A 27,897-nucleotide genomic window follows, 5' to 3' on the forward strand; every position below is an offset into this window, starting at 1 on the left:
GAAGAATATAGGTTTACTGTCTAAGCAAAATTCTGTGTTTTCTTTATGTGTTTTGTGTAACAAAAGCAGGGAACCTATGACATGCTAAGTGTTGTTGGGCTTGAGGTCCATCCATCCCTGCCAGCATGGCCATTGGTCAGCGATGGTGGGAGCTGCAGACCAACAGCAACTGCTACACTACAGGTTCCACAACCCTGCTTTAAACATTAGTCAATTGAATGACTTTCAGGTTGCTCTAATATATACCCCTAGTGATGTTTAGCGCTAAAGTACAGCAGACTGGTGTTTGAACTGGCATGGCAGGAAGTATGCCTCTGTGGAAGTCAAGTGTATTGACTCACTTATAAACAGAGATGTTAGATATGGCCAGATTGTGTTCACTATCTACAACAACCTCTAAATCTAACTTAGAACCATGGCTCACAGAAGTCAGGGCAGGAGTTGGAGGACAGATTTTTTTTGGTTGCTTCTCCCTCTCCCCATGGGAAAACCAATAGGAGGGAAGTTAACTATGACAGCTTCAGGCTGGTGTAGTTAAGGGGCACTGCTGGGCCACCTCTGAGATGCCTCTAGCACATCTTACTAGCAGTATTCCCATTCCCATGACACATTCCAAAGGAGGTCTTCAGGGTGAACGAGCTGCCCTACTGTTGAAGAGGCACAAACATCTCAACCAGCCTTCAGCAGTGATTAAGATTTCTCTCTTTGACACTCCGTGTTTTTTTTAAATCCTTCCTTTAGATCAAGGGTAGTCAACATGCTGCCCTGCAGGTATTGATGGACTCCAACTCCCATCAACCCCAGCCATCATGGCAAAAGACCAGGAATGATGGAAGTTGTAGTCCAGCAGCATCAGGAGGTCACCATGCTGACTCTTCCTGGTTTAGTTACAGAGTATTCTCCCACCATTGTTCCTTGCATTTGCTAAAATTGTTGCCTTTCCCCCGTTTGGTTATTAGAACTTTTCTGCTTACAGTAACTCCCAGTTTAACCGCAATTGGTCTTCCTCATTGTTTACACACAATTTCAGGTTTTTTCCCAATTATTCTTAAATCTTATTAACAAGATTTAATATTATCACTAGGAGCTGATTATGGAAACACTGAGTAAGATATGGGATAATAATTAGTCCCTTCAGGACCCTGCTAGAAACATTTGTTTGTATTGATGTCTCAACCTGAGCAATTACACTTTGAGGTGTTTAATTAAGTCAAGTTGACAGTCCACCCAAAATGTGAGCCCTGCTTTTTTATTTTAACTAAGGTTTGGTCAGACACAGTGCAAAATAGCGCTGAGTCACATTTCTTCATATAATCAAGCCGTGATTGCTTTTCTCAAACCAATAGTTAGTTTATTTGACATGACCTCTTTCGTAAGAAAAAAGTGCAGGCTGATGTAAATTCACTCATAATAGAGTTCTGTGAATACAGTCGTACCTTGGATCCTGAACGCCTTGAGAATCGAATGGTTTGGCTCCCGGATGCTGCAAACCCAGAAGTGAGTGTTCCGGTTTGCGAACGTTGTTTGGAACCCCAACGTCCGACTGGGCTTCCACAGATTCCAATTGGCTGCAGGAGCTTCTGGAACTGCAGGAGCTTCCGGAACTTCCGGAACTTCCAGAATGGATTCCGTTCGACTTCCAAGGTACCACTGTACAGCACGAAGCAAACTAACTTGACATTGCAGTGACACCCTCTTGTTTGTCCTTAGTGCTAAGTCATGTGAAGTGGTTTTCTGCATCCCGTTGGAGTTACAATTTGCTAGTCTGGTAGGGATCAGCGGGTGTAGGGGTTAGCATGAAAGAATCTCCAGTGCCAAGCTTCAGGTGGCTTCAAGCAGCCCTCCCAACCTGTTGCTCTACAGATGGTTTAGAGTATAATTCCCATCAACCCGGGCTAGCCAAAACATCTGGAGTGCACCAGATTATGGAACAGTGGCTTAGAGCAGATTATACCCACTTTCTCAGGGACTGTATGACTGTAAGAGAGCAGGTTTCTCAACTCGCTGCCTGGCTCTGGACTACTAGGCATGCTGTGGAGCAATGTCACATCAAATGCCGTCAGAGAGTCAAACATCTGTTTTGCAACATGTAGAGCAACTTTTGGAAAGAAGTTATATCAGCATTGGTTAGGGATGGGGAAAATATTTGATTCAGTTTGTATTTGAGGATGAAATTGCCTTATTCACACTTTCTAAAACAATACACAAAACAAAGCACTGCCATCATTTGATATTTGCTGTTTTCTGAATTTTGCAGTGCATTGCTCCATCCAATTATACAAAAATGCATATACTGGAGTAAGGTGTGCATACAAAGCCTATACCAGTGAAAATAGCATACAAAAATGCTTCATATTAGGGGAATTTGCTCTGAAGAAATGTGTCTATCAGGCAAAACAGCATGAGGACTTTAAAAATATATATCCAAACTTAGTGGAATGCAGGAGCTGAACTTAAGTTTGGGGAAGAAATGAGAAACTGATAAAAACCCAAACTGCAAATATATATGTTCACGTGGAGTAACATCATTAAAAAGGGAAGGTGTTTGTACTGTTTTTGCACTGTGAAAGGAATTGCATCCTTACCAATAGCTGCTGTTGATGGTAACGTGCTAAAATCCATCCATCTTTCCATGGAAAAGCCCTGATTTCATTGCAAACCACAGGATAGTGACCTAAGAGTTTATCCCCCTCCATTTTTAATTCCTGTTATTTTTTTTAAGATAAAAAGAACTTCTTGAAAAAATAACATGCTCCTAACTTTAAATAATTGCTTCTATTCTGTATGATCGTCTGATTGTGAACAGTGAAAGGAAATACAAAGGGGTTTATGAATTATTTTAAATTGGTTAGTACTCATCAGAACAAACCAAGATTCTGAATGGCCTTCATTGTGGTAAAATTCTTTTTAAAAATGTTGCCACAGGTATCATAATTGCAGCAGGTCTTTACAGTAAAAAGTAATGTTTAAAATATTATTTAAAAGTAAAGTTATGAATACATTTGGAACACAAAATTATTACATATGTCTATTTCATTGAAATAACTCTTTTGCCTTCCGAGTGTGACAGCAAGTTAAGATTTAAATTAACTTTAAATTAAAGCAGCTTTTATATACTGAGTATTATTCTTCAAATGAAGCAGAAATCTATATAATTGTCATTTATAGAACTCTTCATTTTTATTATCTATTATCTTCTAGACTTTAGTTGCACATCCAGAAAATTACAATGTCATTACCGGATAGAAGTTGTGGAGGTTTTTTAATGGCATGGGAGGAGAAATTCTGTCATTTTAAATTTAAATAATGCAAAAATTATTCCAAGGAAAAATAGTTATAGACTCTACAAGACATTGCTTCAAGTTACTGAAGTAGATTTGAGCAGAGCTGCCAATGATTGTCCAAAGATCTTGTCAGGGACCCCAGCGTAGCCTACAGCTCCTCTGTCACACATATTGCTGAATTATATCTGTTCTTCATGGCTAAGAGAAGCATATGGTGCATAAATATATCTGCAATCCATGATGGGGCTCACCTTTTTGAATTATTGCCCTTTGGTGTATTTTTACTTCTTGTTTTGTGCTTGTGAAACAGTTGTAGCTTGGATTGTATTAGCCCGATGTTATCGTAGTACCAGAGGCCATAAGAAGACTGCAAGACATTCCAAGGTTCCATGGCCCATGGAGGCGTCTCAGACGGATAATATGTGTTATTAAATATTTGAAATTTCCCATTCCTAAGCGAACAATAGGATTTAGGTCCACTGATGTAGTATTAAACATCCTGGCAAAGCACCAAGCTAAGCTACATTTCCCATGTTCCATCGTCCATCCAGTCATTCCATTCCTTAAGTTGTTTTGGTACAGTCTGAACACAGGAATTTCTGTCCAATGTATAAATTGAATGACTGTGAGGCCTCCCTTAATACCCAGCCAGGATTCTTCTCCAGAAGTCAAAGTGTCTGCCCACATCTAAAGTGCAGAACATCATGTTCTTGCTAAGTGTTATTTAGCAATGTAACATCCGATAACCTGAATGGCATCTAAAATTACTTTTTTGAAAGGAAAGCCCGGACTGCTATGTGCAATCTTGGCAGCAAGTGTTCTCTTTGGGGCTTAACTTTATATTAGATTCCTAAAGAGTGAGCATAGGTGTGATATTCATCTAATAAATGTTGTCTGGATCTTCATTTGAGAAGATAAAGCTTTTGCAAGCAGGAGTCCACAGTCATAAGGAAAGGTTTTGAGGAGACTTTTAGAAATTGTCAATTAACTGAAATTGACAAGTTCTCTCCTTAAATGCTGAGATTTCATTTATTTGGAAACTGCCATTAACTTGGTCATTAACAAAACAATAGGGCTCCCACTATAAAATAAAATAATTAAAACTAAATCACTGCTGACACTGAAGTGTATTTAAAATTAGCTGCAGTCAATAAGGCTGTATGGTTTCATTTCAGCAAACTTAAGGCCACATGGGGCCAATGAGGTTGGCTGATTTATAACGGGAAGGAGAAGAATGTGCAGGACAAATCAGCAAAAAGAAAAGAATGGGAATTATGTCACTGAAGGCCTAATGGGGAGTAAAACACCACAAAAATGCTGAAAGATTTGAAAGTTTCCTCTGAGCCATGGGAACCAGTGACAAAAGCTCAAATCTTCCCTTAAAAGTACTGGTCCAGCTTGATTAGGTAAAGGTAAAAGGTAAAGGACCTCTGAACAGTTAAATCCAGTCAAATTCGACTACAGCGCTAATCTCCGCGGTCAGCTTTCCAGCATGACTAAATCGCTTCTGGTGCAACAGAGCACCATAATAGAAGCCAGAGTGCACAAAATTCCCTTTACCTTCCTACCACAGCAGTACCTATTTATCTACTTGTGCTGGTATGCTTTCAAACTGCTAGGTTGGCAGGAGTTTGGACAATGCAACAGGAGCTCACACCATAGTGCGGATTTGAACTGCTGACCTTGAGATCAGCAAGCTCAAGATGCTCAGTGGTTTAGACCACAGCACCACCCGTGTCCTTTCAGCTTGATTAGGTACCCTATCAAGATATCAGTTTGATTAGGTACCCTATCAAGATACAAAAATCCTGCCCTACAAAAGACTTGATCTGTAGCTGATTGTAGCTAGCAGAGAATTTCCACACTTAAGCCGTATGAGATGAACTAAGTCTGAGAGGAGAATCCTTGTCTAAAGAGGATTAAACAGATTCATAGAGGATGTGACTAGCCATGGCTACTAGCCATGATGGCTAATACAACCCCCAGGCTTGGAGGTAGTACCTTTCTGAATACTACTTGAGTGGGAATCTTAAATCTTGTTTTCAGGTGTCCCATGCACATCTGGTTGACTACTGTGAAAGTATGGTGCTGGGCTAGATAGGCCTTTGGCTCGACCCATCAGAGTTCTTCTTCTGTTCTATTGATGAGGAGCAGTGGAATGAGTCTGGCTCAGATAGTCTCCCAAGGCTATCTGTTAAATACTGTTCATGTTTTCATGGGCTCTGCAGTTTAAAGGACTTTTATGTGGCTGAAAGCCAGCCCACATCTCTCTGTGCCAACATCTGGATTAACCGTAAAACAACACAAATTGGGCACCAGCTATAACACATATTTTGGGAAGGTTGTGGAGGCAATGAACCACCTACCAGTAGCTGGAAACCGCAGGAGCAGAGTGCTGTTGCGCAAAGTCCGCTTTGCAGGTTTCTCACAGGTATCTGGTTGGCCACTGTGAGAACAGGATTCTGGACTAGATGGGCCACTGGTCTGATCCAGCAGGCTCTTTTTATGTTCTTAACATCAGTTGTTGCCTTTGGATGTTGCCATTTTTAGCTTAAGGACTAGGTTTAAATTATTATTATTCGCAAGTAGAAAATTGCAACTGTACGTGTGGCAAGTTGATTCTTGGGAGTAGGATGTTAAAATCGTTTGAGAGGTAGGGAATCCCCCGATCCATTAAAGCTCCAATCAGTACACATATTCTACACTTTCTCCTAGGTTTCTATAAGGTATAGACATTATGAAATAAATCAAAACTGAAAAAATGAATTAGGCTTAAAATACTGAATCTGAGGGAATGCAAGTGTATGAAAGTATTTTTAAAGTATTTTTAAAGTATGTGAGTACAAATGAAACAGTAATTTGTAAGATAGTGTCATCTTCTGCAGTACATACGATTTTGTTTTGCACTTCCTTCGCTGCCCTGAGGTAGGAGTGTCACAAACAGAATTTCAACCTTTTAATGAAAAAAATAATTCTGCAGCCATGGAGACAGTCACGTATGCAATCTCTCATCTGACATCTAAGCTCAAAGCTTGGGTGCCCTTATATTCCTATATTATTAATCAGAGTAGAGAGCACCAGAGATAAAAAGAGACCCCCTCCCAGATGTAAAGGCATAAAAATGAAACTGCCTAAAGTTAATATATACACATCCTGATCTCGGGAACTGTGAGCAAAGGAGAAATCTCAACATGTTGCTAAAGGGAAACAGTTAGGGAAAGGAGCCACATAAATACTGCAAGAATTCTGACAGCATTAGCAGAGAGAGGGACTGGGTATAGAAACTGAGCCCCTGTTCCTACATTCACAAGGGCTATAGCTCAGTGGTGGAGGATTTGCTTAGAGGGCAGAAGGTCCCCAATTCAGCCCCTGGCATCTCCAGGTAGTGTTGAGAGAGGCCTTGGAGAGCCTCTGCCTATCACTGTAGACATTATTGAACTAGACAGACCCATCAACTGACTGAATACAAGGCAGCTAAACCTTAAGCTGCAAAAGACCGAATTGTATGCCGGCGGCGTGGGGGTGGGGAGGCAAGTCCATCCTACCCAACGTGCAAGTAACCTTTGCGATAGTCTCAGCATGAACATTCAGTCTCACAGAGACACTGCCCATTGGTTGGGTCACCAGCATAGCTATCAACGTTTTTAAAGGGAAATTCCCTTATTCCGAATAAGATTCCTCACAAGAAAAGGAAAACGTTGACAGCTATGGTCACCAGTACTCCAGTCTCTCATGATTCTTCACCATTAGCCATGTTGGCTGAGGGTTATGGGGACTGGGGTAAAAAAACATTTGAAGCACACCAGGTTGGACAAGGCCAGTTTAGCAGATCAAAAATGAGGAAATAAGTCAAATGAGTGGAGCCTCCAAGCAATTGCCTATTTTTATGGGGAGCCCAGAGAACGGGGGTAGGGGTGGGTGGGCTGCTCCTCTACTATGGTATTTCAAGGCCAGCTGGATACCTTCTGTACTGATCTTCTCATTTCACAGGTGGACAGCACAAACCACCTGTTGATTGATACGAGTGATGGCATTACCAGCCTCCTAACAAAGTGGGTCTCACTTACCAAGAAGGAAGGGGCAAGAACAGGCAGCTTGGCTTCCACACACCTTGCCCCTCCTCTCTCCCTCTCAGTAAGCACTAGCAACTTGCTGTGTCAGGAAGCAGGAGAGTGCCCCACCCCAGCTGTTTCACCGGCCTCCTCTGGATATTACTGATACTTTTGATGTCAGGTGCTGTGAGAACACTGTGCATGCATCTCAGGCACTGAAGTGCAGTATTCTCATCTTCCTCAGCCATCAAAGACTGTTATGTTGTCAGCCCTGTTTAGGGAAATTTTCAATGTTTGATGTTTTGTCATGTTTTTAGTATTCTGTTGGGAGCCACCCAGAGTGGCTGGGGAAGCCCAGCCAGATGGACGGGGTATAAATATTTATTATTATTATTATTATTATTATTATTATTATTATTATTATGCAGCTTTCAGCTTCAAGTGTGTTGCTAAGGAGCAATAGCAGAAGATGGCTATTTTGATCTGCTTTTGGGCCTCCCAAGTGGCAGCTGGTTGGCCATTTGGAGAAATGGGAAGCTGGATTAGATAGAGCTTTGGTCGGATCCAGCTGGACTCTTCTTATATTGTTCTTAGAGGTATTCTGCATGCATGGCAGAGCTCAACCAAGTGTGGAAATCTTTTCTCATACATTAACACCTGCACAACCTAAGATTCACAAAACTCAATACAGCCATGTGTAACAGGTTACCAGGGACTTGATAAAGCTTTCATTGCATTTTGGGATTGCAAAAATTGATGAAGCACCTGATAGATCATAGTAACATGACTGATGGGATTTTGTTGTTGTTGTTGTTGTTGTTGTTGTTAAGATCTGGTGAACAGAAGTTGTGCAGTGGTTATGCAGATCAATTTTTCCCCAGACTCAACATCATCTGAAGTCTCTTTGACTTTGACACGTTTGACGAGATGTGTTAAATGTTACAGTCTGTTTACTTGACAGCTCTTTGTTGTTCTTGCTCCATGCTGTCATTAAAAGTATTGATTAAATCACGCAGGTATAAACGCAGACTAAAAGGCTGTGCATGCCCTTGCAAAATTTACTGATCAGAAAGAACAATATAATATATGCAGAACGAGCAGCCTTCTTTTCCACATGGTATACACCAGGAAAACCACTTTTTGCTTGTTCCTGTAAGTAGCCACAACTGGGAAATAAAGTACATGTCAAAACTTATTGCAAACATTTTATGGAGCTTCCTGCTCCTGCAATGAATAATGGTGGTGAGCTCATTTCAGTGTAGTAGAATAAAAGCTTCCCTTTACAGTGTAACACTACTACATGTATCTTTAAATTCAGAGCCCTCATGAAATAAATGCTGTGCTCAGCAATTGTGTCCTGTTGCTCCGTTCCCATTTCTTCCCACTTTTGGGAAAATGTTTAGGGTATTGTTGACAGATGCTATTGAAAAGCACAAAAAGGCTTGCATTAAAATGAGATCTTGGATTATTAGCACCATGGAGTGGTGAACATAGCAAAAGACATTTTCAGTCACTAATAGCTTCATCTTAAAGCCAGCTCCTAATGCTCGGTCCCAGCTCCTGCCAACCTAGCAGTTTGAAAGCACGCCAAAAAGTGCAAGTAGATAAATGGGTACCACTTCAGCAGGAAGGTAAACTGCATTTCCGTGCTCTGCTCTGGTTTCAGTGTTCCATTGCACCAGAAGCGTCTTAGTCATGCTGGCCACATGACCCGGAAAAACTATCTGTGGACAAACGCCGGCTGCCTCAGCCTGCAAAGCGAGATGAGCGCTGCAACCCCAGAGTCGTCTACAACTGGACTTACTGTATTTTTCATTCTATAAGACGTACCAGACCATAAGACGCACCTAGTTTTTGGAGGAGGAAAACAAGAAAAAAAATATATTCTGAATCCCAGAAGCCAGAACAGATCGCTGCACAGTGATCCCTCTCGCTGTTCTGGCTTCTGGGATAGCCACAAGAAGCCTCTTCAGGGCAGCGGGTTGAAGGATCCCCCTACCCTGATGAGACTTCGTGCAGCTAAGCCAGAAGCTAGAACAACAAGAGGGAGCGCTGTGCAGCGATCCCTCTCGCTGTTCTAGCTTCTGGGATAGCTGTGCAGCCTGCATTCGCCCCACAAGACACACACACATTTTTCCTTCCTTTTTAGGAGGGAAAAGGTGAGTCTTATAGAGCAAAAAATACGGTAACTGTCAGGGGTCCTTTTTTAATGGTCATTTTTGAGCTACCACTAGGCGTCTTTCCCACTCTCATTGTTTTGGAATTGCCCTGTGAATTCTTCCTATGTAGAATAGATCCACCAATTGCAGTTGTTGATTAGACTAATAGAAATTACAATAAATACAAATTCCATGTCCGGCTTACAACAAATTATTAAAAATACAATATAGAATAACAATATAAAACCAACAATAGAGGACAGCAAAAATAACCAAAAACCCTTCATTGTATACCGGCAGCACAAAATAGTTCACAGCCCAGATTTAAAACACAGTTTTCAAGTCTAGCTATATAAAATGATGGCATATTATGCCTGTGTAAACCTATTCTGGGAGATGCTGGCACTTACCAAAACATAACAATGGGGACAAAATTGTATAATTTGGTGATAGGAACTGAATGTTGTTGTTGTTTCTTTGTTATATTTGTATACTGCCCTATACCCATAGATCTCAGGGTGGTTTGCAACATAAAATTACAATATAAAAAACACAAAATATATAGAAAAATAAGACTAGAAACAAACCAATGACCCACCCTTCCACACCACATGTAAAAGGGATGTCAATCCACCCTTCCACACCACATGTAAATGGATGTCAATTGGCCAAAGGCCTGGTAAAAGAGGAACATTTTTTCCTGGCGCCTAAAGGTGTATAATGAAGCCACCAGTTAAGCTTCCACAAACAGGGAGCCACTTCAGAAAAGGCCCATTTTCATGCTGCCACCCTCCAGACCTCCTATGGAAGAGGCACACGAAGGAGGGCCTCAGAGGATGATCTCAGGGTCCAAGTAGGTTCATATGAAGAGAGGCGGCCCTTGAGTTTGTTATTGAGATGTATTGCTCAAAGACAGAAAGAACAGTGTGATACAGCTTGTTCGAGGCATTTTGACTGATTGATTGATTGATTGATTGATTGATGGATGTCTACCCCACTCTTAGACATTCTTGCATCAATTGCCATCCTTTTAATAATAGATTATGAAAATTAAGATAAAATTTATTTGTTTGCCAAAGACACTTTTTTGGTTTTGAGACATACTGTACCAGTGAATGCAAACTGCTTCTCACTAGGCCATTTAAACTCTTGGAATTTTCTTGTAAATCTCAGTATTTACTGGAACTTTAGCAATTGCTATTAAATATAAATTAGCTTTGACACCCCCAAACCTTAATTAAACTCTATAAATGTATAACAAAATAATAATAATAATAATAATAATAATAATAATAATAATAATAATATGCAGTCAGAACTTTTCCTCCCCCCCCCATACTATCCTCAGATCTGTTCCACGAGGTTTAGGGAACCCCCAGAAGGGGTAAAGTCCCATTGTGCAATGAAAAATCCTTGCACTGCTGGAAGCAGTGACGTAATGTTATGTCAAATACAACCCTCAATAGCCATCTTCAAATATTTAAAGAAATGTCTCACAGAAGATGGAATGGACTGTTCTCTGAAAATTGCAGAAAGGCAGATTTCAGGTGTACATTAAGAGAAATGTCTTAATGGCATGAGCTGGCCAATGGTGGAAAATAGTGCCTCTGGAGGTGGTGGGCTCTGAAGGTACTTAAGGAGATGTGCAGCTGTCTGTCAGGGATAATGTACTCTGCATTACATATGCTGCAACAAGGAGGGGCTGGAGCTGAGGCTGGATGGTCTTCAGGGTCCCTTCCCATTCTTTATGTCTCACATAATGAAATATTTGCAGGGAAAACTATCTCTTTGGGGGAGAAATTGTGTGTTTGTCAAGACTTGAATGCTAACAAGTTTACAATGAATTGTATTATAATAGCTGAATATTGCTTGTGTGTGTGTTTAAAAAAACATGCTCCTTTGGGAAATTTACTTAATAGCTCAGATTGTTCTTATTTAGTTCTTTAATTTTTGTAAATGGATGTTCCATGGAGTTTCTTCTAGTTGAAAATTTAAAGCATGGTGTTTATGGTTCAGAGAATTGAAATAGTTGCAATTACCTGTGCACAGCAGCTGATGCCCATTTAGAATATTTATGCTGTAAATGCCGGCTTGAAAATAACACTGTTAAGCTGATTTGTCACAAAAGCTTTGAAAGCCTGGAGAATGGCCACCTGCTCACAGAATGTAGAACAGTAAACTGGTATTAATTAAAGTGGTTGGATTTAAATGCAGTTAGTGTTTCCACCAGTAGCAGGGCTTCCAATGTTGTGGCTCCTTTAAGGCCACCTGAGATAAGACAGTTCCCCCACAATCTACTCTTTCAGAAGTATGCGTCAGACATTTTTATCTACCCAAAACTGTTCTGAATTCCCAGCAACTGTATTCAGAGTTAGGGAAGTAAGAAGGCACCATTTTCTGTTCTGCCCTGTATTAGTCACACATAGCACTGCTTCTGTTCTGCTGTAGTTCGTCTTCTGCCACAAAGTACGTTATTTGCCTCACTTTCCACTGTAGCATAATTACATTACTTACATATTTTACATAATTAATTACATAAATGACATTATCACTACATTATTCTACTCCATTCATTTCAGTGCTAAGGAAATGCAATACAGTGGTACCTCGGGTTAAGAACTTAATTTGTTCTGGAAGTACGTTCTTAGCCTGAAACTGTTCTTATCCTGAGGTACAACTTTAGCTAATGAGGCCTCCCCCTGCCACTGTGCCACCGCGCCACGATTTCTGTTCTCATCCTGAAGCAAAGTTCTTAACCCAAGGTACTATTTCTAGGTTAGTGGAGTCTGTAACCTGAAGCGTCTGTAACCTGAAGCGTCTGTAACCCAAGGTGCCACTGTACAAGTGAGGAGGGAGGGGGAAGTAATCAATGAGCTTAGCTGTCTTTCTTTGAATGTTGTATACACATTGGACATTTGCATTCCTATGGTGTGCTTTTTTTTCATTGTTCATGTTAGACAGTTGCATATGTCATTACCCCCAGAGGTAATATACGCTGTGGTTTAAACCACTGAGCCTCTTGGGCTTGCTGATCAGAAGGTCGCGGTTCGAATCCCTGCAATGGGGTGAGCTCCCATTGCTTGGTCCGAGCTGCTGCCAACCTAGCAGTTCGAAAGCACATCAAAAGAGTGCAAGTAGATACGGCGGGAAGGTAAACGGCATTTCCATGTGCTGCTCTGGTTTCAGTGTTCTGTTGTGCCAGAAGCAGCTTAGTCATGCTGGCCACATGACCCGGAAAAACTGTCTGTGAACAAATGCAGGCTCCCTCGGCCTGTAAAGCGAGATGAGTGCCGCAAACCCCAGAGTCATCTGCGACTGGGCTTAACTGTCAGGGGTCCTTTACCTTTACCTCTTTTTTTAAACCTTTTTATAATAACAGCTTGTGAAGCTACAATTCCCAGTGCTCCCTCAGAAGAGGGATTGATTACCAAACCCCTCTGGTTTCACAATTCCCAGGGTGATTTAACAATCAATCCCTTCTCCCAGGGAACTCAACCAGTGAGCTTGACATCAATACCAGAAAAGGTTCTAGAACCTTTTAAACAGTTGGTCTGTGAGCACTTAGAATAGGATGCTGTGATTGCTAAAACCCAGCATGGGTTCCTCAAAAGTTAGTCATGCCAGACAAATCTCATTTTTTTGAGTTACAAGATTGCTGAATCAGGGGGATGCAACAGTGGAACAGACTCCCACAAGAGGTGGTGGACGCTCCTTCCTTGGAGGTTTTTAAGGAGAGGTTGGATAGCCATCTGTCATGTATGATCTAGCTGAGATTCCTGCATTGCAGGGGGTTGATGGCACTCAGAATCCCTTCCAACTCTACAATTCTAGGATTCTGGAAACCGTAGCTCTGTGTGAGGACTAAGCATCTCCTAACCACTCTCAGAACCCTTAGCAAACTACAAGTCATGCTTTAAACGTATGCTGTGGATGTGGCCTAAATGCTTCTTTAAAAATGCTAATCAGATATTAATCCCCACCACCACATGCACACACACACCTTCTCAGTGTTGCTGAATCAAAGCATTTTTTATACTTGTCATACAGGCATTAGGACACTGGTTACTGAGTCCACACACCTTAAAAAAAAGAGTCAGAAATAGATTTAAGGGGCTTTGGTATCTTCGATGAGATGAAAAAGTAGTTTATGTAGTGTCTGTCAGGAGAAAATTGATTCCCTATTTATAGGGGAAAGAAATGCAAAAACTTGTACGTTCGAAATGATTGAGTTGCTGAGGAGGTAATTCCATCTCTGTCCATAGACGTCACTATATAGCTATTGATTTCAGCCCAAGCACATCTATAATCTTCATTTATGATGAAGGGTGGTTTTTCAAGTGCCACCATTTTCCAAATGTCAGGTTATAAGAGCATCCCCATTCTGCCTGAGGAAATCATTGTCATATAAATGAAGTTGTATGGAGAGTCAAATGGGCAAAAACCGGCCTATGTAAACTTTCCAATAGAAAGGTACTTGCAGCTGTTTGTGAAAGATTGGAATTGGGCCAGTGTCACATGCTTAGAGGGCACATTCCTCCTCTTCCTTAGCTGGCTGAGCACTAGTGGCAGCATGGTTGGAAATGAGTTTTTTGCCCTTCCCACCCAACTGCTGCCTTGGCGCACTGGTGTGCTGAAACACAATGTGTCCACACACTCAGGCCTGGTGCTCCTTGGAAATGGAGTCCTCTTGAGGTCTACAGCAGTGGCATTGCATGAGTCACTTGGTCCATTGTGCACACTGACACATCCAATGTCAGGCAGCCATTAAGCCCAGGATGCCAGGTGTGATGCTCAAGAGCATTCCTCTCTCTAGGCCTGCCACTGCTGCTCCACACCTCCCTGCTGAACTTGTGAGGAAGCTGGATAAAGAGGTGACTGGCAGCCTTACAGGGGAGGTGGGGAAGACATCTGGGGAGTCATTGATTGGCATGGAGGGTGCTTTAAAAAATGCAGGCTGCTGCACATGCTTTTAATTAAAAGATCACATTTTGTTTGAGCTGGATCCTCTGAGCGTGGCACAGAAGACGAACTTCTCCAGCATCCCTACTGCTTGGCCACTGATGATGCAGGGCCACAACCAGAAGAAATCTTTTTCACATATTTACCAGCTCATGGGGCCTTCTGTGCCATATTCTGCACCTAGTATTTTGCTTCGAGGTGAACGGAGGCTTTGTCTGGTGCCAGAAGAAAAAGAGCTCACTGCACAGAAACAGGGGACTGGGCTGGCTTCTCACATATGAGCTGCCGTCTGTTGTTTTCACCATCATGTCATGCTTACTAAACAACACGGTACCTGCTATACTTTTTATATATGCTGGAAGCCGCCCAGGGAGGCTGGGGCAACCCAGTCAGATGGGCAGAATACAAATAAATTATTATTATTATTATTATTATTATTATTATTATTATTATTAACTTGCTTTGCATATGTGAACTGTTCACTTGATCAGGCAAAAGGCTTTTTGAAGCAACTTTTTGATAACTATGATATTCCCTCATTGATATAATTAGCACCGTCTTCTGAATCTACAGAGCCAGTTTTTCAACAGAATAGGATAAAATGCTGTATCATCATTGATTTTGGATGCCCCGATTCCCCCCTCTCCCCATCTCTTCATTTTAACTCTCCTCAGCTGGGAACTTGTTCAGCCTGCCTTAATGAAAGCAGCATATTAACTCGGCATCAAAAATTAATTATTTGAAGCTGGCGTCTTAGGATAAGTAGAGCAAATCCCAAACACCAGGAGGAGCCAGAGAAGTTTCACAAGCTTTTAGCGCCGCACGTTCGCTCTCCCCCCTTCTTGGCAAGGGAGAGAGAGAGAGAGGAAAGTAATGACAATAGCAAAAGCGGCCTGCGCAAAATTGATTTCCCTAAACTGGGGCATATGTGGATTAGAGCTAGCCTGAGGTAGCAGAGTCATTTCTGTCAAGCAGGGGATGGCAAGATTATCACTAACCTGAAAGGACAGCTCAGTAGGAGCTGCCAATTACACGTAATGTATGGTGTGTGGGTTTTTCCTTTAATTGGGGAATCGCTTAAAAAAAAAAAGACAACAGAGAAATCATAGGAATGAGTAGTGAACATCATATCCCCTTTAACAATCTATGGGAGAGAGTCCTGCAGGAGACTGTGGGTAGGGAGAGGAACTTGACAGATATTTCTTTGTACACCAAAGCCTCATTAAAACTGATCCCCTGGTTTTGTTTTGAGGTTTATTACACAACACACAATTTCAGAATTGCTGTATCAGGAATTCTTATAAGCTTCAAAGAAGTGGGGGGAGGGGGGCACCTTTATTCACTCCTCAGCCCCACACAGGTGCGAGATATTCTCATTGCTTTTATGAGATTGAGTCAGCTGACAAGGAATGAGGATAAAATCGCTCTCTTTTCTTCTATTTAAGAGAAGCAGCAATGTGTCTTTTATTGATTATGTTTTCATAGAAATGGTCCCTTGGAATATAGAAAGCATCCTTCATGCCGTTTCCAGTTCTGTTGGCAAAAATAATAATATTGGCATATAAGTTGAAAGCCCTGAAACTGATCATGGTGTAGAATTCCCCTGTGATCTCTCTCTCTCACACACACACACACACTTCCACAATATAGCTTTATTGTCTAATGCCCCTGACTAAGCTGGTGTGCACAGAGCAATATATTTTGTTAATCAAGGGTAACAGTTACTCCAGTGTTTGGGTTCTAAAGGTATAGAGTATGGGAGACCCAGGTTGAAACCTCCACTTAGCCATCAAGCTCACTGGAGTCACTACCTCAGCCTAACCTACCTCACAGGGTTGTTGTGAGGAAGAGGAATGCGGGGAAAACCATATATACAATTTTCAGGTCACATATAAATAAACACAAATGTTATATGTTATCTATGCAAATATACTGTATACAACAGACCACGTGGCATTTTCCCTATTTACCAAACTGATTCACTGTTATATAGTGTGGCAGATCCCCGAAAGAGATGTGTGGCAGGAGCCAAAATGGTGGACAGGCTTATAAAATACTTGCAGAATTATACCTTTCTACAGCACCTCTTTGCACACTTCTGGTTACATGGTAAACCAATGGGACAGGAAAACAGAGAGAGCAGAGCAGTAGTTCCTTTCTGTGAATGCCATCCTTTTACATGAGGCTGGTTTATTTGCGAAGAAAAGAATTGTTGTTTAGAGAAGGGTAACATTAACCTGTATCATCATTATTAAATCATGTAAAATGGCCCAGTTTCTTCCATTCTTGAAACAGGTATCTGAGTTTCCCTATCATGCACACCCACAACCCTCTGATAGCTTCAATTTTTTTTACTTTTTTATTTTTAAGACATGAGGAACAGGCAACAGAGCAATGACAAGGGCTGCCCTGTGTTGATTGTACTCCTGTGTTGATTGTACTCTGTTCTGGGTTATCCTTTGGAGCTCATGGGCTAAGATGGGGAACCTGTGGCCCACCAGGACTCCAACTCTCATCAGTCCCAGCCAGCATGACCAATGGTCAGGGATGAAGGAAATAAAAATCCAGCAACATCTGGAGGGCCTCAGGTTCCCTGTTCCTCACTCAGGTTCCCTGTTCCTCACTTAAGCTTTTAAACAATGTCAGCACCACCTACATGTAGAAAACGCAATGGTGTGGAAGAGAAAGACTTCCTCTTGGATTGAACCCTTGAACAGAACCCAGCCGGAAGTCTGGAACCTGCTCATGGAAAGACTATCCTTGGGGAAATCTGTAAAGTTACACAGAGCGCGAATGCTAGTGTGATTTTCCCATGAGTATGTGCCTACCGCAGGATCCATTCAAAAAGTTACCCTCGCAAGTAATGAACATTATGTCAGAATCATCCCTCTGTGTCACGCAAAGGAGGAAATGCACTCCCAGAATAGGAAATGCAATGATGAGCTATAGCTGCCTTCGCAGGAATTATGAGGAGCAATTTGAATTCAAGTGCCTTTTCCGCCGGTTACAAATCACTGCAGAGTGTTATTCACCATAATGCTGTCCAAACATCATTTTATTTATTGATGTTTATTGCTTCTCTTTTGCAGAGTGATGAGGTTTTGACTGTCATCAAAGCAAAAGCACAATGGCCTGCCTGGCAACCGCTAAACATGTAAGTAGGCAGGGAATTAAACCTCCCAAAAGATTTCCTTCTCTGCTGTCCTCTGACAGAATGCTCTGAATGTCTTGCCTTCCACCAAAGTTTATCTCTTTCAAAGAGGAACAGAAAAAATCCAGTTGATTAATGAGTTTCTTTTTTTATACCATTATGTCTCTTTCCATTTATCTCTCTAACAAGGGTGTGCGTGTGTGTGTGTGTGTATTTGAAGGAGGTGAGTACTAGATTAGGAGTTTGTTTTACTTACCAGGCACTATGGACATATATTTGAATCCTCTTGTGCTCTCCCTGTTCTGAGCAGTGCACTATACACTAATACATATATAATACATATATACATATAATAACTCTATACAGCTGCACTATACACTAATATGCCAGTCATATGCATGCTTACTTTGAAGCAAGTCCAAATGATGTCCAAATGTGCAGAGAATTGCAGCCATAAAATAGGGTAACAAAGGCAGCCCTTGTCTATTTTAAAACAAAAAAACAAAAACATAGGCAGCCTTGGGAAATCCAAATCTGTGAAAATTGTGGAATCTCCAACAGGAAATTACTAGTTTCCTTAAAAAGCTAAAATTCCCAATTTGGTGTGTGTGGGGGGGGGAATCCCAAATTAATTTGTGACATAACAGATTGTGTTTAAATGCAAGCTTGTGTTTTAGAATACGACCGATTCTGGAGGAATAATAATAATAGACTCTGACATCATCACAAAAAGTGAAAGAGCAACAAACATCCTCCAATTGCCCCATCAGCTCTCCACATCAAAGATTCCCCTGGCTCTTTTGATTCTGTGCCTACTTCAGAACCACTGGATCTAACTCTCTGAAGCTTCCTTGGGTGGTTGAGTGAGTGGAGAACTATTCTTTCGGATATGGAAGAAAACTTTGGTCAATTCAAACATGAACACAGCTTTAATTAATGAACATATGAAATAGTCATACTGTGCCTTAGTGTGCAACCCTCTCTTCTTTTTTCCCTAGTCTTCATTCCTGAAAAAGCCACCTCCTTTTGAAATATCAAACACACTTTCCAGAGTATAACCCTAGAAAGGACACTACAGGGTTAGGCCCCATTCTTACACGACTGGCACATTTCCTAATGTACTAATCTTCTAGCACATTTTCATCTCCTTCCTTCCGTCACGAAATATGTTGCTTTATTCCACAGCCTTCCTCTAGTCTCATGAGATTTGTTTGGCTGTGTCTTTTGTGCAGTTTTCTTCTCCAAACTGGCACATTTCTAATGCTTTTTCATCAACGCACACAACAATTCAAGGCTTATGCTTGATTTGGTCAGCTGTGGGGCATGTGTACTTTGGCATTCATGCTCCCAAGGCTTTTGCCTAAACTGTACAGCATCCCCCCCCCCCTTAAATTGTTCTGTGGACCAGTGGAAAATTGCCTTTTCTAAGCTTGTCATTCCAATGTTTTTCTAAAACAGCATTTTTTAAAAAAATAATAATAATAATGGAAAATCCAATCACAACCCCTCTGGCCTTATTTACTAGGATGTTTTAGCAGTGAATAATTTTAAAAGAATGCATCTCTAACCTTTTACTCACACACCTATTTAAACATTTCCTAAGCGTATTAGCTCATTCTTATGCTTTTGACACCCTTGATGTTTATAGAATTACTTACTTCAATTGCCATGTAATTACATTTCCTATCAGTGCAAACAATGTCCAACAAGAAATGATCCAAATTTTAGTCATTTAAAATGTTATACCAAGTTTTACTCACTACAGTCAAGACATATCTACATATTGCTCGTTTTGGGAATTGGATGCCCTCACGAAGCAGATCTTATCTCTGACAGTCCTCACACACAGAGGGCCTTCAGAACCGCAACTGCAAATCCACAGGGGCTCAACCCACTTTGAGTACAACCAGCTTTCTGTTTTGGCAAAATGTAGATGCCCATCTCATGACAGTAGTACCTGTAGTACCCAAGTGGCTATGTGTTGTGTCTGGAATGTGTCCTATTCCTCCCCCTTGTTTGTGTCTAGATTAGTTAATCCCTTTCAAAATGTCTGCTCAGGACTAAATTTCCAAATGTGGTTGTTAAGAATGGGAAAGGGAAAGGTTGCTGGAGGAGAATTTCAAAGGCTGTGCAAAATGTGCATGCTCTAATCCTTCTTAAATCTACAAAACTCTGGGTTATCTTTCTATATGTACCCATTGGCCCTGATCCAGACATTTACACAGGAACAGCAAGCTGTTGTAGATCCGCTGCTGTAGTTTTGGGTAAACACAGCTTAGTGCACAAGGTTGACTTAGGAGATTCCGTATAAGGCAAGGCATGGAGTTACTAGGGTTATTTAAAGCACCTCCAATTTGGTTCAGGGCCCAATTTGGTGATCTTGATCAGGTCTCAATCTGACCAGAACTAAACCAAAAACTCTTGCCTGCATTGACTCCTCCCCCTCCCTCCAATGCATGTTTATGTCATGGAATTCTACTCAAAATTGATCCAGAGCAGATTCCAGCGTATAGTTAGCAGAGTAAAAACTTAAACACATTGCAGGATTCCCAAAAAATAGGCCAGAGGCAATTAATATTTCATCCAGCAGAATTTTACTGCTACTGAAGGCAAATGAGCATAATGGTTACAAATACAATACATTCAGGATTGGCACTGTCCATAGGAAATCCAGTTGCAGCAGACTTAACTTAAACTTACAGTAACTTATAATAAGTCTAAACCTAACACTAAGAATACTATGTACAGAGCACCACACCAGAAGGAAAAGTGAAACCCAGGCTCCTTCTGGCCTCTTATTATAGTCAGCATGACCTTGAAGTAGATATAACAGAACCAGTTTAAGCCAGTTGTACTCAGCTTCTCTGAAGGAATAACCCAAATATCACAAACCTTTTGCTTGTTTCTTTCACACAGAGAAACTTCCAGAACTCTCTTGAATTAATTAGAATAGGAAAGATCTCTACACATCAGACCAATACTTTCTGCACTAAGAAATGCAAACTGACAGTTTAATCCAGGTCTAAACTTGTGGTTGGCAGCAAGGAGAGGCTGGAAGAAGGAGACATGCAGGCAGAGACTTTCACCAGCATCGTCTTCTTCTCCCCTTCTCCCCTTGCCTTCTGACCACTTTTTGACAGCCACAGAGCTCTCTAGACAGATCCAACCAAGAATGTTCCAGGGCTGGAAAAATCCCAGATCTACTCGGATCAGTTTGGGATGCAGGATTTGTCTTGACCCTATGTGCAGACCTGTTCATTAACCTATTTCCATGTGTGGTCTTGTTTCCCCACTCCTGTACAATAGGCTTCTACACACATGCCTCAGGAGATCCACCTGCTTGTAGAAATCTCATTTATGTGCCCAGGTGCCACACCACCCACCACCCCATCTTGTCAAATAACCAGTCAAAACTCATTACAAGAAACAAATCAGGCCACAACTTTTATTGATTACAGATGGAAGAGGTTTGGCATAAGCTTTGGGTATAACCATTGACTTGCCAGAAGTAATCTATTTTAGGGTCAACCTGGAAGCAGGGGAGGCCTATGACATACATCAAATAGGTCAGAGGCAGGCTGTCATATTCCCCAGGAGTGGACCCAAGTGAAGCCCACAGGCTCAGTTCAGTGCCTCCCCCATAGGCCAGCCCCATAGCCTGCCCGCAGTTGGCCAATTTGCAGGCAGGCTTGTATCCACAGCCCTGGATCGTGGTGGGCAAGGCGATGCCAGCTCACAATGTCACCACACCAAAGATGGTAAGTGGACATCTGCAAACTTTGCTAGGAAAAATTGTTGTATTTCAGTATATGCAGCTGTGCTTCCAGCTGTCTAAAGAACAGGGAACTTTACCAACGATTATGATTTCTACACTCAACTTTTCCATTTTGCCTTAGATGATTTAGCAATGATTAAAATGTTGCCTCTGGATAAAATAAAATTAGTCCATTATTATGCATAACATGACAAACTAGTTGTGGCAATATGTGTTGCTAATTTTCCACTGACTAATATGTATGGATAATGTTCTTAAGAGTAATCACTAAGCCTGCACCAAGAAACAGACTTGCCAAAGCATGGTTTTGCACAATATATAACTATGTCAAAATGGATCACTATACATTCAGCAAGATATTACTGCCTGGGAATTAGGCTGGGTTGTGATGCATAAAATATTTTCACCCGCTGTTTGTAGTCTCCAGTGATCATAAAGTTACACTACAGTTGTCAAAAGAAATTGCTGCCCTAATATTTCAGTTTTTAAGATATCACTGTTCAGAATAAGGAAACATTTTCTCATGTGATGAAATATGACTAATAATTGTTCCAGTAGTTATCATTGAAGTGTCAGTGATTGCCTGAAGTTAAACTTGTCACTGGTGTCTGGAAAACTGTGAATGCATTGCTGGATATATATTTTTATACGTTGCTTAAAGATTAAGCATCATCTGTTGTTATACATATGTCATCATTCTGAAAAGGTTATTACGCCTGTCACCCCTAACATTTTAAAAAAATAATAATAATGCAGCCGTGTTGTAAATCTGTTTTTAACTAATCTGACATATGGGAACAAATATGGCTGATTAACCCATTTTTATTTTTATTTTGCACAAGTTGAACTGAACTGAATGACAAAAATCCTGATGATCACATACAGCAGAGTCATCTACTGTTGTTATATATCATAAACAGAAAGAGGTTGCTATCCAGAGGGTCTTCAACATTAAAAAATAATTTCTCTGTTCAAAGATTGCAAGCCTTGCACAAAGAATTTTCCAGTTTGAGATGTAGTGTCTCTTATTTAAACTCTTTTGGCTTCCTTTGACACTCCAGTCATTTCATCCGAGGAGAAACTTTCAAGTTTGCTTAAGGCAAAAACTCTGGATGACCTAGGGTTGTAACTTGTGAAGAACACCATGGGAAATTTAACTAGTTTTACTGAAACTTTCTTTGGCATCCCTAAGAACTCATTGGACATTTTGCCTGAGGGGGGGAAATCAAATCCACTTCTGATTTCATGTTAGGTGAAATTTCTGTGAGATGCATAGGAGGACAATTAACTGCAAAACAGCTGCAGTTTGCAAAACGAAGTATGTGTAAGTTGAATTAACTCTGGAATAGGACTTTGCCAATCAGAGGACACATCATTATTTGTCTTACTTATACGCCAGTGCCTTATAACTGAAAATTTATAAGCCTTCTTCATTGTGTAAGCAACTTCTCTATGTTATGGACATAGGTTGTTACTATAACATAGTCCAACTGTGTCAGGTATAAATGAGTTAAAATGGTAGGCATGGTTCTCATGTAACTTTTTGATGTGGTAAAGTCACCATGAGGTGATTTAACTATGTAGAATTCACATGCTGAATCTTTTATTTTAATGCAGCCTTAAATAGTGTGAGAGAAATGCTATTTGCAATGTTTTCAAAGTCTAGTGTACAGTAGATTTTTCTCAGTTTGGAAATAATAGTTTCTCACTATATGAGAATGTCCTGTGCTCTTCAATAGGGTCCCCAGATTTTGTTGGACTACAGTTTAGCCAACGGTGAGGGATGGTGGGACCCAAGGTGAAGAGTGCTTCTCTAATTTATTCAAAATCACTAAAGATGCATGTGGTACAATCGCATCAGGTTACCTTACTATGCCAAGAGGTGATGTGGGTCTTAGACTGAATGTCCAATTGCTTCACCTAATGCTTTGCTTGAACAAGAATGCCAGTGTTCATCATCATCATAATGTGGAAGCATGCCACCCATTGAGACATGTCTCTACTTACCAAGTAACTGATGTAGCAGTTTACTTTAGCAAAAAAGCTACAGGCCATCTGTTATAGAGAGCTCTTAGGAACTGACTTATAGTGCAGTAAATGAGTATGAAATCCATAAGGCACAGAAATATGGTCTGCACTTTTCTTATTTGCACAGCTGCATACAGCCTGTCTTTGGGGCCTTTATACTTGGATAAAAGGGTTATCATTTGATTGGTTACACCTTTGATGCAACATCATGTTCTTGGCTACAGAATTATATATATATATATATATATATGCAGGTTTTGGTGTCCTCGGGTGTCTTCCCGTGTAAAAGTTGGGGTGTCTAGGCGACGTTTCGACGAGGTCTCACTCGTCATCTTCAGGCTGGTGCTTTCGGCTTCTTGTTACTGGAACAGAGCGGGATCTCAATGTTTGAGTTCCTATAAATACTGTAGAGGGGGTGTGGTGTCTAGCCTCCAATGTTCTGGGCAGAGAGGAAGTTCCCAGGCTAGTGTGCCTTTTCTTCTTTTGTTCCTTAATTACTTGAGAGATACCTTGAGTGATTTCTTGAGTGATATCCTGAGTACCACTTAGGTGGGTCATTAGGTGTGGATTAGTTGCTAAAGTCTTTGTGTCTTGACCTCTTGAACTTTGCGAAGAGTTTTCCTGAGAAGATGGCTGTATTGCACTTAGTTGTGCTTTGGCTTGGCTTCGTGTATAGGGGCGAGCTGTGGTTTTGTGGCTTGTGTCAGCCAGATCTGTGTAGGGATTGCAGGGGGGTGCAGCATCCACACCTAATGACCCACCTAAGTGGTACTCAGGATATCACTCAAGAAATCACTCAAGGTATCTCTCAAGTAATTAAGGAACAAAAGAAGAAAAGGCACACTAGCCTGGGAACTTCCTCTCTGCCCAGAACATTGGAGGCTAGACACCACACCCCCTCTACAGTATTTATAGGAACTCAAACATTGAGATCCCGCTCTGTTCCAGTAACAAGAAGCCGAAAGCACCAGCCTGAAGATGACGAGTGAGACCTCGTCGAAACGTCGCCTAGACACCCCAACTTTTACACGGGAAGACACCCGAGGACACCAAAACCTGCATTCCTGTACCCGTGAAAATCTACGAAAGCAAATATATATATTCTCAATCTGGAATCTTTTTGAAAACCTGTGACCAAAGATAAGCAAGGGGTATCCTTCTAAAAGATAACCCTCAGCTGTCTCAAAAGATAAGTATGCACTGAGAGCATCTTAACAGATGGTCACTAATATGTGCCGATGTAGGGAGGTCTGCTTGTTCTTTATTCAGAAGGCAACTATTCTGAATAGCACTCTGCTTTAAGACTTGCAGTCCTGTTGCTATAACCTTAGATACCGGAGAAATTATCACAACTGAACAATGTGTAAAAAGAAGAGACTTGCTGGTAGATGATACACATGGTGGGCATTCGACATACCAAATAGGTTAGAAATCCTGTGATTTAGCTTGGGTATCTGAATATGCCATCAGTCCCACGTGGCTCCCCATCTTAATATAATCTTCCAAAAGCATTACTTAATTGTCTCCTCCATCAGTGCACACAGAGTTTGTCTACCCAAACTGGGGTTCCAATTAATTTTGATGGAGTTGATGGCCACATTTTCATGGGGTGCAAGAATTGATTCTCTCAAATGAAATCGTTGGAGCCTGTGAGGTATATGTTCAGGGCACAGACTGGCAGGCATTCAGCTAAACCTTCAATTGTAGTTTAGAAATTCTTTGAGCCATTCAGATAAATAAGAGTGAATTGATATATTTCTTATTTTATCTATACAGCATTGTCGCTTCCAATAACAATATCTTGATAGACAAGATACTTCCCATGTTAGAATTAGTAGTGCCAATGGAGGGAGGACTCTAACATAGGCAAAATTGCATCGGTGCAGCCTCATCCTATAGAGAGGGGGGCAATTTGGGGGGCAAGTATTTATTATTATTATTATTATTATTATTATTATTATTATTATTTACTTATACCCCACCCATCTGGGCGGGTCCCAGCAAAATATTAAAAACACAATAAAACATCAAACATTAAAAACTTCCCTAAACAGGGCTGCCTTCACATGTCTTCTAAAAGTCAGAAAGTTGTTTATTTCCTTGGCATTGAATGGGAGGGCATTCCACAGGGTGGGCGCCACCACCAAGAAGGCTCTGTGCCTGGTTCCCTGTAACTTCACTTCTTGCAAGGAGGGAACTGCCAGAAGGCCCTCTGCACTGGACCTCAGTGTCTGGGCTGAATGATGGAGGTGGAGACTCTCCTTCAGGTATACTGGTCAGAGGCCATTTCGGGCTTTAAACACTTTGAATTGTGCTTGGAAACATACTGGGAGTAACATGAAAGTACCATTAATTTTGCAAACATAGCATCAATCAAGTCAAGTTTTGTAGTGCACTCCATAAAGCAATCTATTTTCTTCTGAAAAAGTTAGAGGAAACCTATAGTCATTTCATTGATGAACGTATTTATTTTGTAGCGCTGTGGGTTAAAGCCTCAGCGCCTAGGACTTGCCAATCGAAAGGTCGGCGGTTCGAATCCCTGCGGTGGGGTGCGCTCCCGCTGCTCGGTCCCAGCGCCTGCCAACCTAGCAGTTCGAAAGCACCTCTGGGTGCAAGTAGATAAATAGGGACCGCTTACCAGCGGGAAGGTAAACGGAATTTCCGTGTGCGGCTCTGGCTCGCCAGAGCAGCGATGTCACGCTGGCCACGTGACCCGGAAGTGTCTCCGGACAGCGCTGGCCCCTGGCCTCTTAAGTGAGATGGGCGCACAACCCCAGAGTCTGTCAAGACTGGCCCGTACGGGCAGGGGTACCTTTACCTTTACCTTTTACATTTAAAGGATTTAAAAACAAACAAACCACAATTTTGCTTTTAAGCTGACCATACTGTTCTTCTGTTGTGTGAACAATGAAAAGAACTGAGAGCAGGATTACTTTGCATTTCTGAACAATATAGTGTTTGGAGTGGTTACATGTCTCACAGTGTTGATGTTTAACCTGTCATTTAAGTGAGGGACACCTGAATGCATGTGAATATTTTTAAAGACTGAATGGAGCAGTGGTTGAATTTTTCTTTACCGTTTAAGAAACAACACTTGCAGAACATCTGAGCCAAAGTGGCAGGCGGCGTTATTCAACTTTGTTGCTGTCCTTCAGAAAAACTCTGAGTGAAATAAATTGACACCTCAATTCCCTGCCCTGTTCACTGTTGTTAATAACAGTGATGACCCTAACCTGTAGCAGCTGTTTTCATATTCCAGGCTATACAACCCACCTATGGCCATTCCTAAGGGACTCCCACAGGGAAGCAGCCAGGCTTAATAACAGAACAGCTTGACAGCCATAGCACAAAAATGAAGAGCACTTTGAAAAGTGTCCTTAATTAATCAACACATGTCCAGCTGAGGTAATTAACAATACCCTCCGTGTTGTTCCTGTTACATCTCACACTTAGGCTCAGCGTGAAGCTTTATTTGCCAAGTGTAATTTTTGTTGAGATTGTAACTCTCCAGAATCCTGGGGCATACATAGTTTTCAAATGAAGCTACAAATCCATCCAGGGCAACTCATAATACCTAAACCACTTGGTCAGGAGGGACCAAGGCCTTTGCGATGCAAGAGCTTCTTCCGGGTGATCACATGCCATGCCACACCAGTAACAGTGGCCACAGGGAGGAGTGAAGCTTCCAAATGGTCAGTACTTTTTAGACACAGAATTTAATCATGTACAGTCATACATTGGATCCCAAATGCCTTGCGAGTTGAACGTTTTGGCTCCCAAACACCGCAAACCTGGAAGTGAGTGTTCCAATTTGCGAATGTTCTTTGGAACCCGCTTCACTTTTGTGAAGCGTTTTAAAAACGTTAGAATTTATAATGGAATCAAAGCCCACTCAAAGGAATGTTTCCTGACACAAGGTAAAGAGGACATTTGAATTTCAACTTTGTTGTCTATGTGAGCAAATTCTGGTGTAGTTTCCAATGTGTACAGATCATAAAATGGGAGTTTGCAGTTACGGTATATTGCCTCTGGGGCATCTTGCAGGAGTCCTCTAGTTGCTGTTGCCAATCAGTTTAACACACTGTGGGCACTCTGTATGAAAGTACTGTTGCCACCAGCTGTGGGACCCATGTGACAAGGGTGTTTTGTGTTGAATAGTCCTATAAATCTGAAGATAACGTATTGAAGCCCATTGTAGTGCTATGTTGTTTTACTGGGATTGTATTATTTTAATTATTTAATTTCTTAATGTTTTAATGGGACTGTTTTATTATGTACTTATCGGTATTTCTATTTTAATGTCTCTGTGACAGGTTTTTATACTTCTCTATAAAAGTATAACACTTGGAAGCCTATTTTGACTTTAAGTGCTATATGAACTAAAACAAAAACTCTTATAAAACATAGTGCCATCTTTTTCTGAATGTATTTGAAGTGTTTCCTGCTTACAGAGCATCCTTATTTGGATTTTCAGTTCATTGCATTTCAG

General features: G+C 41.2%; 1 protein-coding gene across 2 annotated transcripts in view; it reads left to right on the forward strand.

The window, feature by feature from the left end:
* The window catches only part of SPON1 (spondin 1), a 270,549-nt gene that overhangs the window by 198,581 nt on the left and 44,071 nt on the right, over positions 1 to 27,897 (forward strand). For both annotated transcript variants that reach the window (XR_014560639.1, XM_083725080.1), the window contains exon 7: positions 17,544 to 17,608. Coding sequence is in view for 1 of the 2 variants with exons in the window: in XM_083725080.1 (XP_083581206.1) it covers positions 17,544 to 17,608 (65 nt within the window). In the remaining variant the exon portion in view is untranslated. The remainder of the gene's footprint in view (positions 1 to 17,543; positions 17,609 to 27,897) is intronic.

The sequence above is a fragment of the Podarcis gaigeae genome (genome assembly GCF_964106915.1).
Source record: "Podarcis gaigeae genome assembly, chromosome: 1".
Lineage (NCBI taxonomy): Eukaryota > Metazoa > Chordata > Lepidosauria > Squamata > Lacertidae > Podarcis > Podarcis gaigeae.